The 15,109-nt window shown below is 37.2% G+C and overlaps 2 protein-coding genes across 4 annotated transcripts in view; one reads left to right on the forward strand and one right to left on the reverse strand.

The window, feature by feature from the left end:
• The window catches only part of LOC109216602 (pentatricopeptide repeat-containing protein At1g13040, mitochondrial-like), an 8,205-nt gene extending 2,429 nt beyond the window's left edge, over positions 1-5,776 (forward strand). Inside the window, exons 3-4 of one of the 2 annotated variants that reach the window (XM_019380770.1) lie at positions 3,196-3,366; positions 5,006-5,776. The gene's annotated coding sequence lies outside the window, so the exon portion shown is untranslated. The remainder of the gene's footprint in view (positions 1-3,195; positions 3,367-5,005) is intronic. The other variant, XM_019380771.1, reaches the window with a different exon arrangement.
• An 896-nt stretch (positions 5,777-6,672) lies between these two features.
• Positions 6,673-14,334, reverse strand: LOC109216603 (proteasome subunit beta type-7-A-like). 2 transcript variants are annotated; one of them, XM_019380773.1, is made up of 9 exons: positions 14,202-14,334; positions 13,931-14,093; positions 8,239-8,380; positions 8,023-8,119; positions 7,859-7,928; positions 7,662-7,766; positions 7,469-7,567; positions 7,276-7,360; positions 6,673-7,070 (listed from the first exon to the last, which is right to left on the reverse strand). In XM_019380773.1, the coding sequence occupies exons 2-9, from the start codon at positions 14,075-14,077 to the stop codon at positions 6,994-6,996; spliced, it is 822 nt and encodes a 273-aa protein (XP_019236318.1). In that variant the 5' UTR covers positions 14,078-14,093; positions 14,202-14,334; the 3' UTR covers positions 6,673-6,993. The 2 variants fall into 2 exon arrangements, with proteins under 2 accessions (XP_019236318.1, XP_019236317.1); XM_019380772.1 differs by having other exon boundaries at positions 14,186-14,334.
• Between the last annotated feature and the right edge of the window lie 775 nt (positions 14,335-15,109).

Here is a 15,109-nt window from a genome sequence, read left to right on the forward strand (position 1 = left end):
TCCCATACCCCCCCCCCCCCCCCCTCCCATCCCTCCATGCCTCCCTCCGTCTCTCCCTCTCTCTCAGACGCACACACATTCCGTTTGGTTGCAGTTACTTTGAGTATTGAAAATATTTTGTATTAATTGTGCATCAACAAGGAACTAAAAGTGGAACCTGGAGTTTCACTCTGGTAAAAATGTTGTTGACACGGACCTTGCTCTTTTCGCCTCACAGCTCAAATGAAAAGAAATCCATGAAATGAGAATAAGTTACTATTTTGAATCCGCAAATGTGTGCGTGTGGGTGAACAGTTGCAATTTGTAAAGAAATGATGCTTATGAAACAGTAGGACTTAGGTGAAAAAATCATTAGGTAATGATCTTTGGACTTAGGAGTTCCAATTCTGACAGTAGAATGATAGAGGCAGTATTTATCAAAATTTGGTTAAAGTTTAGTATCAGTGTATCACTACAGATTTTAGTCAGAGCCTCTACTGCAGAGGAAAGTTGATTACTGAAGGCACTTAAAGTTGTTTCCTTATTTATTTTTTTGATCAGTAAATTAGAGGTTTCCTGATGTGAATTGCTTCCCTTGAGCCGCGAATAGTTCAAAATGATGTGGTGGCCAAGATATGGACCGCTTAAAGAAAGGATGCCTCTCATCAATTTAGTCCATTATGGTTTTCTTTACCATTCCGGATTACTAAATTCAGTTCTAGTAGTTTCCATCTCACGAAATTGGCCCATTCGCCAACTTGACGTGAAAAATGCATGGTCTATTGGAAACAACCTCTCTACCTCTACATATACATTACCCTCCCATACCCCACACTGTGGGAGTATACTGGTATATTGTTGTTGTTGTTGTAAATTTGAGGTTTCATTGATAGTGCATCCAGTAGATGCAAAGTGAGCAAAAAATTGGTCAGCTCCTTTTACACTGAATCTCCTATATGCATTCTAAGGAGCTAACAAAGTCACAAAAACTCATTAAAACTATTTACAGAATGAAGATTACAACAACAAAAAAGTTCAAGATGCATTTAGTATTAAGCTCATGGAAAGGGGTTAAGACTCCTTCAAAACGTCTTCGGTTCTTATTATTCCATATGCAGCCAAAAATGCATGCTACTATCTGCCAAAGTTCCCAAATGATTTGTTTACTTTCCAGTTTCCACTCTCCTCAGCACCTGGGTGCATATCTAACACAGTAAGGCATCACAATGTTGTCAAGGGCTCATTTAAGGCGCACTTAAGCCTTGAAGCTCAAAGAAGCTCAGGGTAGGCACTTCGCTGCACTTAGGTTGCATCTCAATGTAGGCAAGGCACTAAAGTATGGGTCTCATTGCCCATAAGTTCTATCTTAAAGAAGTGGTACTAAACAATAAATGTAATTTGCAAAGATACATTAATTGTTAAGGAAACCATTGCAAATGAATTTTTTCTTGACTACACATATTTTTATTTTTTTCTTTGTTGAGCCTTTTTTAACTAAAACCGACACTTTAATTGCGCTTAAAAGCCCCGATAGACCTGGAACGCTTCTTAACACTTTTCGCCTTTGACAGCACTGCCATTGCCCAGTGCACCCCAAGAAGGCTGTAGAACATGCTCCATGTCCCTTGCAGTGTGGCACTGTAAGAAAAAATGGCAAATATCCTCAGTGTTGGAGACACATGTAGCATGCTGGTTAGATAGAATCCTCTATTAGCTAGGATTTCATGTAAGGCAACCTCCTGTTAGTGTCACCCAGCTAAAACAGCCTAATTTAGTTGGGATCTTGACTGTGCTCATCCACTCATGCTACTGTCAGGCAATGCAGAGAAGGAAATACCTGGAACCTATCTTTCAGAAGAAACTTCCACGACGAGAGGTTTGGGAGTTAGTGAACCTTTATATTAAACTAGAAAGGTGGCAATGAATCCACTTGCAAAGGATAAACTTATATGGAATCTCAGTGTGAATGGCATGTTTTCCGTGAGTCATGCTACCTTAAGTTAGTGAACAGCAGCATTATGATAGACAGATGGCTCCCAGTGTTTGCTGCATTTAATTGCTTATCCAAATGTCATGATTTTATTCATCATTCTGTGAATATATAGTTGCTAAAATGTATAACAAAACGAAGAAACACCATTATCAATTGTCTGAATTGTCTCCGTATTGCTAACATATGTTTTTAGCACAATTATCGCTAAGGAACTAGGTATAATTTTGCCCATCAGAACCTTTAGTATAAGTGTATTCACTTGATTGTTTAATTATGATAATGGCGCACAAATCTTCTGCTAATGCCTTAAATCTAGGAACTTAAATGGATATGTCTATAGCACCTCAAATGAAAACCATGTGGTGCAACAATTCTTGTGGCTTGTACATGCCTCTCTATAGGTTTTTTAACCTAAGTTGCTCGGACACGGGTGCTGAGCTAGAGGTCGGATCCTTCGAGATGTAAATTCTACGGTTTGGGGATATGGGTCCTAGTACGGATACGGATACGGGTGCGGGGATCCAACTAAAAATAGTTAAAAAAAATATAAATATAAAATCTCTAAATTATGAGAAATTTTGTGGAATACTTACGTATAGCTTGTAAAGTATGGATTTCTTTTTTATTCTCGAGTTGTAGATAAGTAAAAGATTGATTTCCTAGATAAAGTATGCTATTTTCTTCAAATGTACCCTAGTTCTGGTTCTGATTTTGTGAATCAAATTGTATCTCGTCTCGAAATTTTCTTTCTGCTATGGTCAAAGTGCCCAAAATTGTTTGACCAGATCCGGTACGGATCCCATACCCACACCCATACTAGTGTCATGTTGACACGGGTGGGGCACCTAAAGTGATGTGTCGGAGCAACTTAGTTTTTAACCCATATTTGGCCAATCAAATACGTATCTTGCGGATGATACATCCCTCGTGTGAGATTGAGCTTGGTGTTATAGCTATTACACCCTTTTTTGTTATTTGGTTCTGCAGTGATGCTGAAAATAAATTGTTATGGTTGTCATGCTAGTTTTGTTGCTGTATTTGAACTCATCTAAAGCTGTCAATAGTCATATGTTTGTCAATATTCTACTTGAGATGCACTCTGTTACATTTTTGGTTTTGATATCCCCAGAACCCAAAGTCTGATCTGCATCTTCTTTGTTAATTCTTGTTATGCGTCTTTCAATAGTGTGAATATCCCTCTTGTTGGCTTTTTTCTGAATTAGGTCTCCTTAAGGTAATTGGCCACCAATTTTTGTTGAAGGAGGTTGAATTTTCATATACCAGGTCACAATGGTAAACAAACTGGTCAAGCTTCTTGGAAAAAAGAGGAAAGTGTACAATGGATTCTTTTCACCATGCTAACAGGAAATACTATTCAAGAGCTTGTGGAGAAGGTAAGCCTGTTTTTGCTTTCAGTTTCTAAACTTACAGTCCTGAGAAAATCTAGCTCTCTTACAGGAAAGTTTGGGTGGGACAAATGTTTAAGACCCGTCGTGTCATCAACTGACAATGGTAGTTTCTAATTGAAAAAGGAGAAGGTAAATCAGGGTATATTGCACTAGTTCTTCTCTTTAACAGGACATCACCATCTCAAATTAATGAAGGAATGAAGACGAAAAATCAATGTGGGCCCCTTTTGTTGACTTGAAGTGGTGAATCCCATTAAATAGAGGAATGAGCTATTGAATTTATGTTATAAAAATGTTAACCAGAAAACAATTCTTACCGAGAAATTATACCGATTGACTTAGTAGCTCACATGCAGGTTGTTACTTCACTACTGAACAACAACAACTACGCCTCAATCATGACTAAGTTGGCGTCAGCTTTATGAATCTTCGCTACTGAGATCTTTTAAAACCTTTCTTTGGTGACTTCAGTAAAACTCAACTATTTTCGTTTTGGTTTCGTAAATTTCCATCTATAATTCAAAAAGGAAGTCCTTATCTTCCCTTTTAATGCTTCCATTTCCATATTCTATTTAACATCTGATTACCCTAACTCTTCTTAATAGTCTTGCTTCTCTCATATTCAAACTGGTAAAGATAACCATGATCATTTAGCTGCGATCCTTCAGAAAAGGGTTGCTTGGTTGAATTGATTGTTAAGTGGAAATAAAAGTTTTTTTGATCGGGTTAAGGTAGATTTCATTTGCCTCCGGCATAGTTCAAGTGGCAAATGCTGAGGAACTAGAGTCATAGGTTTGAGCCTTGTGCTGTGTAAACTAGAGTCATAGTTTCAAAGGCTCCAGTTGATCCTAAGGGTTGGCCCAGATGGATTTCTCGGTCATCTAAAAAGAAAGTAAAGGTAGATTTCATTCATTCAGAATCCAGAAGATACACAATAATTGCAAAAGAAGTCAACTTCTGGACAATGGCAGATGACCCTAACAAAAATTTGAAGGAGCTTACAAAATCCAAAAAAAGTCAAATACTAATTACATTACAAAGTTTACTCCATGAAAAGATGCATCAAAATTTTAGCCTTCAGAACAAGAGTTGGAGTTGAAGTTCCATCAAATTAGCTGATTTCTTTCTTTCCAAATGCACCATATGATCACTGCAGGAACCATCTTCCACAAGTTGATGATGGATGTTAAGTGAAATAAAGTTGCTAGCGACATCTAATATTGAAAACTTCTTTTTAGAGCATAATTGATTAAAAAAGGAAAATAAACAAGTTTAATCCCAAGACTAGTATGGGTAGTTTATTACGTTCTTAAAACCAACCTTACTAACATATGAAAAGGTTTACCCAAGACGACCCTGTTCAATCTACGGACTCATTGTGTGGATTGAAGCTCCGGCGCTAGTTAGATATGTCCGGCAAGATGAAGAAGCCGGACCGTCTAGACTTTGCATAGGTTCAGAGGAGAGGCCTGAGATAACAGAGCAAATGGGACAGGTGGAAGCTGTAAAGCGCAATTCAAATTTTGAATTAAGTGGTTGTGTCTCATGTGCACGTAGGGAGTTTTCAAAGTTAGAAATTTAAACATTGACTAGTTTTTCGTTTTCTTGGTGCTTCCCTTCTCAGGTGAGTGTTTTCTGAACTTCGTCAACACAAGCACATGGCGGACGCTATTGTTTGCTAGAAAGTTGACAGTGAAGGATACGGGAGGATGCCCGCTGCATGATGTTCTGCAGTCCAAGTGGATTTTCTTCTCGAATAACTGGTTGAATAGGTGGAAATGTTTTTCAAATTCTAGCCGTGCTACTGAAGGAGCAATTGCTGTCCCTCCAGGACGAATTAAAAGAAAAGTCAGAGACAGGGAAAACTCTGAAAGTAAAGCGAGCCCATTTGTTTTGCTCATTATGCGGATTGAGGCATGAAAGGTGGAAAGCTGGTTTAAGAGATTTACTGCTGATTTTAGTTAGTCTTTTGTTTGTCATATTATTCTGTAGTGAAGAGTAGTAGATGATTAAGAGAGTTGAGGACTCGTGTCTTGCAATTGGCTCCCTACAAATTGGCAAGGATGAAATGAGGATGTACATTGGAGGATCTGGAAAGGAACAATTTTGTTGACAACGCTGTTCCTGATCTTTGAGTACTGCTCTTACCATCCTGTATGAGCGTTGGAGATTTGTGGGCACAAAAAGAATTTTGGAATCACTATCTTATGGATTAAGGTTTTGTCGGACATCAAAATCATCAACATGCTTCTTTAACGAGGATGTGCTCCTGCGTTGCTTTCATTTATTCAACCATACATGTGACTTAACTCTGGCGTTTGCCTTAACAATTAGACTCCTCTCTCATGCGCTGTTGGCAGGCATGAAAAGAGTAGTATTATTTATAAGTTTTTGATGTTTGGTGTCCAAGAATAAGTGTGTTCCTGTTGTTCCCCCCAAAAGAAGTCCATCTCAATTGAAGTAAAGTTATTCAATATCAAGGTTTCGGTTATACAACTGAGGGTTTATTTCTTGAGCAAATTATACAAAATTTTACAGCTTGCATCTCCCATGATGTTACAACCTCCTACATTACACTGCTTAAATTTGATATAGTGCAGGCTTGGCGCTTGCCGTTTGACCATAATAGATCTCATTGGAGCTGAAATTTTGAAGATAATCCATCAATTCATTCCATCTTCCAAACTGATAAAAGAATTTCTTGATCAGTTTATTTGTGGATAATCCTTCTTCACTATACTTTTGCTTTCCATGTGGTAATAATGGAATAACTCAGTAATAAGGTCTTCATAATGCAATTTGAGGAACATTCTGAGCACTACTTCATACATATAAGCTTGAAAGGAAGCGAGAAGAAATACGCACTTTGAAGACGGAAGTGTTTGGCTTACAAAAGAGAGCTGGCCAAGTTGGGTTTTAGAAATGTTTTCCAATAAAAAGTTTTATTTTTGAATCAAACAAGATTATTTTTGGCTTTCCTAAATCTTTGCATTCCTTAAAAGCAACAATAGTATGACGCAATTATTTGGGAATGGTTTGGTTTGGCCAATGAGAAAGATAAGCAAACAAACCATTCTAATAATACCAGGGATTACTGCCTACAGTAATTTTGGAAGGGCCGATTGGGGAACTTTTTTACAATAATACAGCGGTTTTCATAATCATTTCAGCAGATTTTATCCAAAATTGGCCAATAACACTTCAAATGTTTTCCTTCTGTCATTTTGCTTTCTACTACATTTGAGAAAATAATTAGGAGATGGTAACCCCAGCAAATATTGATAGAAAAGCTATATACAGCACCAGGGCAAACATCTTTGTCATTCTCTCTGCCATAATTGACGATAATTATCTCCCTTTCCTTCGCAAACAACCCAAAAACTCGACTTAAACTGCAAGAAAAACAATTGACCCCACTAGGCCAACAAAAACTACAAAATCCTTCATTTAGACCCAGCCAATCTTTCATTCTCTAGCAACAAATTTGTTTGAAAGATACGACGTATGAAATAGATTTAGTAGGTCATTTAGAAAAATTACAATAGTTCATACTCCTGGAAATAGTTTAACTTCTTCAAAGAAATGACAATGGAACTCATCATTGCAATACAACTATTCTTCCATAGCATCTCCACCTTCAATTACCTCTACCACCTCTCTTAGTGGTGTAATCTTTGTAAGAAGAACTTCTGTAAGCACAACAACAATTCAACTGACAATATTAGTAAAATGCAAAGCATTTGAAAGAAACGTATTTGTACTTTTTAACAAGGTATATCTCAGTTGAATTGGAGGTTGACAAGTATGAAAACATTACAAACAATTGCGCTTTAGTCCCAAACAAGTTAGGATCGGCTATGTGGATCTTCACTGACCAAGTATGAGAACACTAACCAGTCCTTTTAGGGAATGAGTAACCCTTCTGTGGATAGGTGCGAGGATTAGGCAACATATGATTCCTCAAGTACTCCGTGTGCCCCTAACAATCACCGGTAGAAGTATTAAAGCGATATACTGACCAAATATTACATGCTTTATGTATAATAAGGAGAAAATTCTGTCATTGCTTGCTAAAGGGAGATCAAACCTTTGTTATTATACAGATATCAACGTTGCTTCCACTACCAAGATCATTGAACACCCCAGACAATATGGCCTCTGCTACTAGCTTTATCCCTTCATCTTTCTGCACCAAAACTCCACCTCAACATTTAACAATTTACAATGTACATAGACGCCAAATCCAGTGGACTAAACATAGCTGCAGGAAATGAGCTTACACTTAACCCTTCCCGGTATTTTGACTCAAAGATTGCCATCGCTGCAAGGGAACCAGAGCCCATTGTAGCATATGGCAGAGTATCGGTTGATCCATGTGGATAAATCTGAGAACAGGCCATGGACCAGCAACATTCAGGATTTCTACAATGGGAAAAATAATAATATACTAAAGCGACTCCAACAAAAGACCACTCACAGTATGCAGATGTGGTCCTGTGACATCAACCCCACCAAGGACCAAAGCAGCTGAGACGTAGCCCTGGTAGCTGGTTAAGAGCACATAGTTAAGCCTCTGTTTTTTTTTTGATTGCATGCAAAGATGTTATTCTATCACGAAGCAACATTAAAATATAAGCACACCTGAAAAGATGAGTCTTCAAAAGAGTAAGAGCTGTCACAACCCTAGATTCACGACCAGTGTGATACCTATGAAGCTTCAGTTGGGAACTGACCATGTCTATAAAAATAGCAGTTGCTACTTAAGGTATGAGAGAGAACAAGAGAGACAAGGATTTGAAACTTGAGAAGAGATGTTATTATTAGAAACAGAAATACATGGATATCAAACTCAATTACCAGTCACTGCCTCAGTATCAGCAGCTGTCCCTGCTCCACAGCAATATATGTTAGGGGCCATGTAATGAATCTTCTCACAGTTCTTATCAGCAACGATGGGTCCTTCAGTCGCTCGTGTGTCTGCTCCAAGAATGACACCATCCTGAACAGAAAACGCTAAGCTGTTAAATAAGAATCACTTCCAAAGTCTGCTGGTACAACATGCAGCAATCGTGGATAATTGTACGAATGGGATACTCCTAAAAGCAATTTGATCAAATGTAACTTCCTGAGACTGCTGATCCCCACATGCAGGTTCTTACGAAATATCAATCAGACGAGACATTCATAAAAGCAACATCACCCATAAAGGGAAAAAAAATGACGATGAAGGTATATCAAAAGATACTGTAAAAAGGAGAAAAAGAAAGAAAAATATGTACGATTGGCAGAGACTTACTGACTAATATCATTCAGCAATGCCGTTAACAATGTATATGGTTCTTAATTTCATATATGGAGGATAGCCCCAAGCTAATAGCCATTGTCTCTATCCCTAAAGGCTGAGGGCGGTGGCTTTCTTGTGGTTGCAATTGCGAAGTCATTCTATTTTGGAATTCTTGTTCCTGCAGCTGAGAAGTCTCAAGCTACACCCTTCTATAACACCTTGCCCCTTAATGATAAGATAAGTTCCAGAATTAGCGGATAACCCAGTCCTTTCTTTGCTTGAAGTTAGTATGGATTGGAGCTACTTCTGCCGCAAAATTCAAACTAGACTCGGTGCTTGGCAAGGGGATTTAGTAGGTTTTTGCAATTATGTCTATCATATTAAGAGGGGTTTCATCTCATTTCTTTTATTAATAAGTAAAATGGGTTTCGTCTTACTCTTTATAGAGCTACTCGTATAGTGTTCCAATTGGAGAAAAATAATAGTGGAACGAAGTTAACAAAGGAAAAGAACACAAGCTATAAGTCCTTCCAAACATTAACGTAGAAACATACTTTATGGTTGATGGCTCTGCTTTTCACAAAATGCATGCCATTGCCGGATTGTAATAACGAACCCCGAGTTGTCAAAGATAAAAGACAAAAGCTCTCCACACTTTCTTGTTGTATTCAAATAACAATTTCTTCTCTGTTTTACCTTCTCTGTCACATTATATCCATATATCGGCCATTGGTAGGCTACGACTCTACCTTCCAAAGAAAAGAAAAAAAAATCCTCCAGGCCACCAAACATCTCCTTTCGTGTAATACGAGTCTCTTACTACATGTAGGTGGAAAGATCTACATCTCACCTTACTACATGTAATTAACCGGTTCAGATTCGAAAACTCTACCACTTATGGTAAGGAGATATATAATCTAAACTTTAAAATAAGGGAAAAGGTCAAATTTACCCCTAAACTATGCAAAATGATTTAGATGCGAAAAAGGTCAAATTTGCCCCTGAACTATGCGAAATGGCCTAGATATGTCCTCCATTAAAAGTTGGGGTCAATTGTGTCCTTGCCGTTACGAAAGTCGAACATATATGCCCTTATTGACAGCCAGAACATTAGTTGGATCTAACTAGAATCTAAAAACTTTTTTAGCACCCAAGGCTGCTATATGTTCCCCACTTAGCCAACTAGTAACGGTTGCTATATCCGGACCATTTCGCAGAGATTAGGGGCAAATTTGATCCTTTTTTATTTTTTTTCACTCACTGTCCTTCATCTTCCAAAAATTCACTTCATACACCAATCTTCTCCATTGCATAACTAACTCCTCAAATCACCCCTTTAAACAGATTCTAATAGAAAAGAAGACGATGCGCCAAACCTCACACTATCTCCTTTCTCAGCCCACCACAATATACCGCAAAAGCCTTGGTCCCACAATTTCATTCCACAGCACCACCATAATCTCATTCATCAACCATGGATTGACCTCTGTTGATCCCTCAAAAAAAAAACTCACTTGAAAACGGCCGAGAGGCCACCAACAACCTTCTTCCATTTGCCTCTGTTCTCCCTTTTCCAGAACCCTTTCCAAAAAGACAACCACAAAAAACCTCCACCATAGCAAAAAACCATCATTGCGAACTACTGTCACCAACAAAAAACTAATCTTTTGCCCTGTCTCCCCGATAGAGCTAGATCAGCAAGAAGCCCACCAGCTACAACCATCGACCACTTTTTCACTATCTTCTTCACCTTCCTCCTCCACTCCAAAAGTACTAAACATTTCTCACCATCATCATTTCCTCACCAAAAAAACGCCACATCAAGCACCACATCTCACCACCCTTCCTCACCACACAATGTTCGACGAAAGACAAAGTCATCGTAATCACCACCTTATCATAAGCACAGAACTCACCATAGAAATCTTTCATCACCAAAAACAACCTTCATCAACAAGACACATAGAGACATTATAATATCTAACCAAAAACCATCTTCGAATGTATAGGTTGGAGTTGGTAAGAGAAAAGACTCTAGTTAGAAAAATAGGTGTTAAAAAGGGAGCGTTTTGAGGAGTTGGTTTTGTGATGAAGAAGGATTCTTGGCTAGGATGTGAGGTGATTTTTTGGGAAGATGAAGGACAACGAGCGAAATGAAAAAGGTCAAATTCGCCCCTAATTTTGCAAAATGGCCTAGATATGCCCTCCATTAATATATTGCAATGTACGGAACACGTGGCAGCCAGCCCCAGGTGCTAATAGAAGTGCTTAGATACTGAATAGATCCAACTAATGCTCCATCTATCAATAAGGGCATGTGTACCATTTTTGTAATGACAAGGGCATACCTGAACCCAACTATTAGTGGAGGGTATATCAAGAGTTCTAGACCATTTCACATAGTTCAAGGGCAAATCAGAACCTTTTCCTTTAAAATAAGCTTAAAACAATTTTAGTAGTGATTGTGATTTGCCAAGCAACAAGATCTCCAAACTGCAGATTTTGAGGAGCATTATGCCTTGCTATCCATAAACGTTGCGTTGTATTTTGAACAACTGATATAGTATTTATTGTCTTAGCATAGGTATGCTTATATTTGCTGATTTAGGTTAGGAAGATCAAAGATAATTGTTTGTAATAAGGGAAAAATAATGAATGGTCAATTCATGGTTTGAAATTCCACTAACAACTTGGTGAGAGTTTCTCAACCACTCATTCCAAAGGACCTAAGGATAGGAATAGCCAGAGATCTCCATGGTTGATATATAAAACATAGCATGAAAATAACAAACTCCATACTCCAAACCAAAAAAAAAAAAAAATGAAAGGAAAGACAAGAAGAAAGCTTGGGGCACAAATGCAATATTTTCTTGGTGTACTAAGCAACATTTTATTCATCACTCCTCTTATTTGTGTCCCTCTAAACAAGGTAGTTGGAATCAAATGGAAGAAAATATCTTCCAGCAGTAGGCAACATTATGAATCCTTCATTATGAATGGTATACAATACCCATCTTTCTTTCTTTCCATTTTTACTGGCAGAGGATTTTTGATAAAAAGAGAAAAGTTTTCGATGGCAAGGTAAAGTTGTTTTGCCCACACAATTTCCTCACAGAAAAGTCCTATTAACATATGCTGCCAGTAGCCAAATGTTAGATACTAGTAGCAGAATATTCGGGTAAATATACAACCTATGCGTGTATATTTTAATAGAGACAAGTTAATATGTATGACTATTTGTAACATAAGAAACTTCAAAAGCAATGAAGCCTCTCTCATGTAGTTTGCAAAACAATAGAAATCATGTCCAAACAAGTGAAAGCAAACAACTAGTTAAACAGTCTTTCACCACAACACTCAAATGCCTTTGGCCTGAAAGTAAATGATGGATCCTGAAATGTTGTTTCTATTTTGAACTTCAGTGCAAAAAACCCAAACCAAATGTCTTTTTTTTCGTTCTTCTTAAATTATTTAGAAAAAGGAGAAAGCTCCAATATCTAGATGAAAATATAGTACGCAAATGCTAATGCATGTGCCTTATAACAAAATAAAAGCACTGCTTCTAATTTTAATTCATGCAGCAAGCTTGCTCGCTTCTAGACTATTCTACCATTAGCATCATTCCACCAATATGGGTGTTCGATAGCTCTATCCACCAAAATTTAGACATAAAAAAACAACTAATCTTGTTTTACATCTACTAGGATTTGAACTCCGATCTCCCATGGTGTACATTCCATTCTTGTAATTAATGCACCATTATGGATTAAGTCTTACTACAAATCTCACTAATGTCTCGAAAATTCTATGTGTTTCGAGAAGTTTCTTCTCATTTGAACGTCTTGAATTATGTTTTTGTGTGAACATGCCTAATTTACATTTATTTTGGAACTAGGTGCAATTGGCATGAGAAATGATTTTCAGCTTGCTAAGTATCAAAAACACGCGCATTGAGGTTCAAGGGCTCGTACTGAGGGCAAAAGGAACTAAGGGCTAGATCAAAATAGACAATGAAAGAGGAAGAGAGGCCACATAAGGGGATCAGGACAGTGTAAAAAATAGGGGTGCAAAGTGTTGATGACATGGTTAAATAAATACATGTATATTCTCTTTAACTTAAGCTTTTAGATGAGATTGTCATACAGTTCGACATGGTATCAAAGCAGGCAGCGGTCCTGGTCTGAGTTCTCACCGCCACCCATTATCAAAAAGACCTTCTACATGCTTGGCCCATGAAAAAGAACCAAGCCCGCACATGAGGGGCATGTTGAAGACATAATTAAATAAATAAAAGCTTGTTCTTTCTAATAGCTTAAAATTCTAGATGAGATGTCACACAGTTCAACACACAGCACAAAGCGTTACAGGGTGAAGGCCGAGGAATTTATGTTCAATTGCATGACCTATTGTTCGGAAGCACCCTTTTAGGGGCAATTCCATCTTCTAAAATATTTTAACATGATATAAATAATTAGGGCTTTTTTAGGAGGGCGATTCAGCCTTTTTGGGAGCAAAAACAAGGGTACAAGAGCAAGGCGCGCGACAATGAGAAGATTACCATAGAGTTTCATATTTTCTCCATTGTTCTCGAGTTCAAAATATGTTTTTATTTATTTATTATTGTTCGCCAGATTATGTGCAGCTAGGATCTCTTGATCTAGAGTTGTGGTGGAACTTGATATGTCTATTGACGTATTGCGATTTGTATATTTATTGCATGAATCATCTATGTAGTTGAGTTACTGATTTAATTGTGTGTTTGATTGTTTCATGTCCTTCAACAATTGGACCCTGTTTATTAACCTTAGTTGAACATGAGAAAAGGGAATCTAGGTAGCAGGGGCTTGATTTGCAGTAAAATAGACGTATATTTTCTCTCCTTACATAGCCAGTCAATTATGTTAACCTTAATGCATTCTTTCATGTTTTACCCTTTCGATCTCAACCTTAATGCATACTTTTTCATTGAAATGAGAAAACTCATAGAAATATAGGGAGTTGGTCAATTTGCATAGAGAATAGCATATCGAAAGAGTCTTGCTACTATAAACGTAATCCACATTCTCATTCGTGAACCATACTTTGCTTACTCAATATTACTAGAGCTATCGTGTAGAGAGCTAAAATTCATTCAAATTGCAACATTAAGAAACACTAAGCTAAGTTGGCCAGTCAAGACCCAAAATAAAAAGGGAAAATACTGATATAAACTAGAAACATTTCCAGTCTAAACAGAATTACAATAACGCAAACAACTACAGGTACCTGAAAAATTAAGCCGACGATGGTAGTACCAGTCTTGAGGAAAGAAGGGCCCCGAAGTCCTTTATTCGCAAGCATCTCATTCCTTCTGCATAAATCAAAGTTAAATCCACCCTTCATAGGAACATCAGTTGTTGCCTTAGACGCCATCGCTGCTAAAGATAACCTAAAAAAATCACAAAATATGAGAGGCTGAAAAAGCAGTCTTGATTGCTGGGACAAGAAAACAAAAGGCAACAGAGTATTAGAGGTTGTCACCAAAATTTAAAAAAACCTCCGATTAAACTTTTTCAGTAGTGATTTACGAAGCTGATGATTTGAAACCACGGAGAGAGAGCTGAGTGATGATATGACAGACTCGGGGATCTTGTAAAGAGACCAGTAGGCTTGGAGAATAAGAAAAGAGGCAAAGTGCAGCAATAGCACTTTTTATAATGTATTTAAAAATTAATCAATTCATCCAAATTTGAGGACTATGGGCGTTTGGACATAAGAATTGTAAAATTCCAAAATAGGGGAAAATTCTTTTCAAGTGAAAATGGTATTGGAAATTTAGAGTTGTGTTTGGACATGAATATAATTTTGGATGGTATTTCAAGTTTTGTGAGTAATTTGAGTGAAAATTTTGAAAAATAGTTTTTTGGAGTTTTTCAAATTTCCGAAAATTTTTAAAATGCATATTCAAGTGAAAAGTGGAAATTTTATGAACAAACGCTGATTTCGGAAAAAAGTAAAAAAATTTTGAAAAAAAGGAAAAATATTTCTTATGTCCGGGCTCGTGTCCTGAATTTTTGAGATGCTAATTTAAAATAGATATTCCGATTTAAGCAGTTGAATACTTCAATTTCAAGCTTATCGAGTTCCGTCAAGTTATTTTTTATGTATTCTATGTCTTCAAAAAGTAATGAAAAGACTTTTAGAGAAATCCATTTGCTAACTGATTATACTTTCACTGCAGATAACATTTGAAATCTAATTAGACAAGTTATACTTCTTTTATCATCTAATAACGAAATTTAACAGGTTAACTAGATTGTGGAAGATCATCTACAAAAAAAATCATAATTTTGCAAACCCAATATAACAATCAAGATTTTGGCAGGTAGTCCAAATAACATGAAAGAGTTAAATTTATTATTGTATACGGTTGAAATCAGATATGCCCGATTTCCCGGGCTCGAT

This window comes from Nicotiana attenuata, unplaced genomic scaffold (genome assembly GCF_001879085.1).
Source record: "Nicotiana attenuata strain UT unplaced genomic scaffold, NIATTr2, whole genome shotgun sequence".
Classification (NCBI taxonomy): Eukaryota; Viridiplantae; Streptophyta; class Magnoliopsida; order Solanales; family Solanaceae; genus Nicotiana; species Nicotiana attenuata.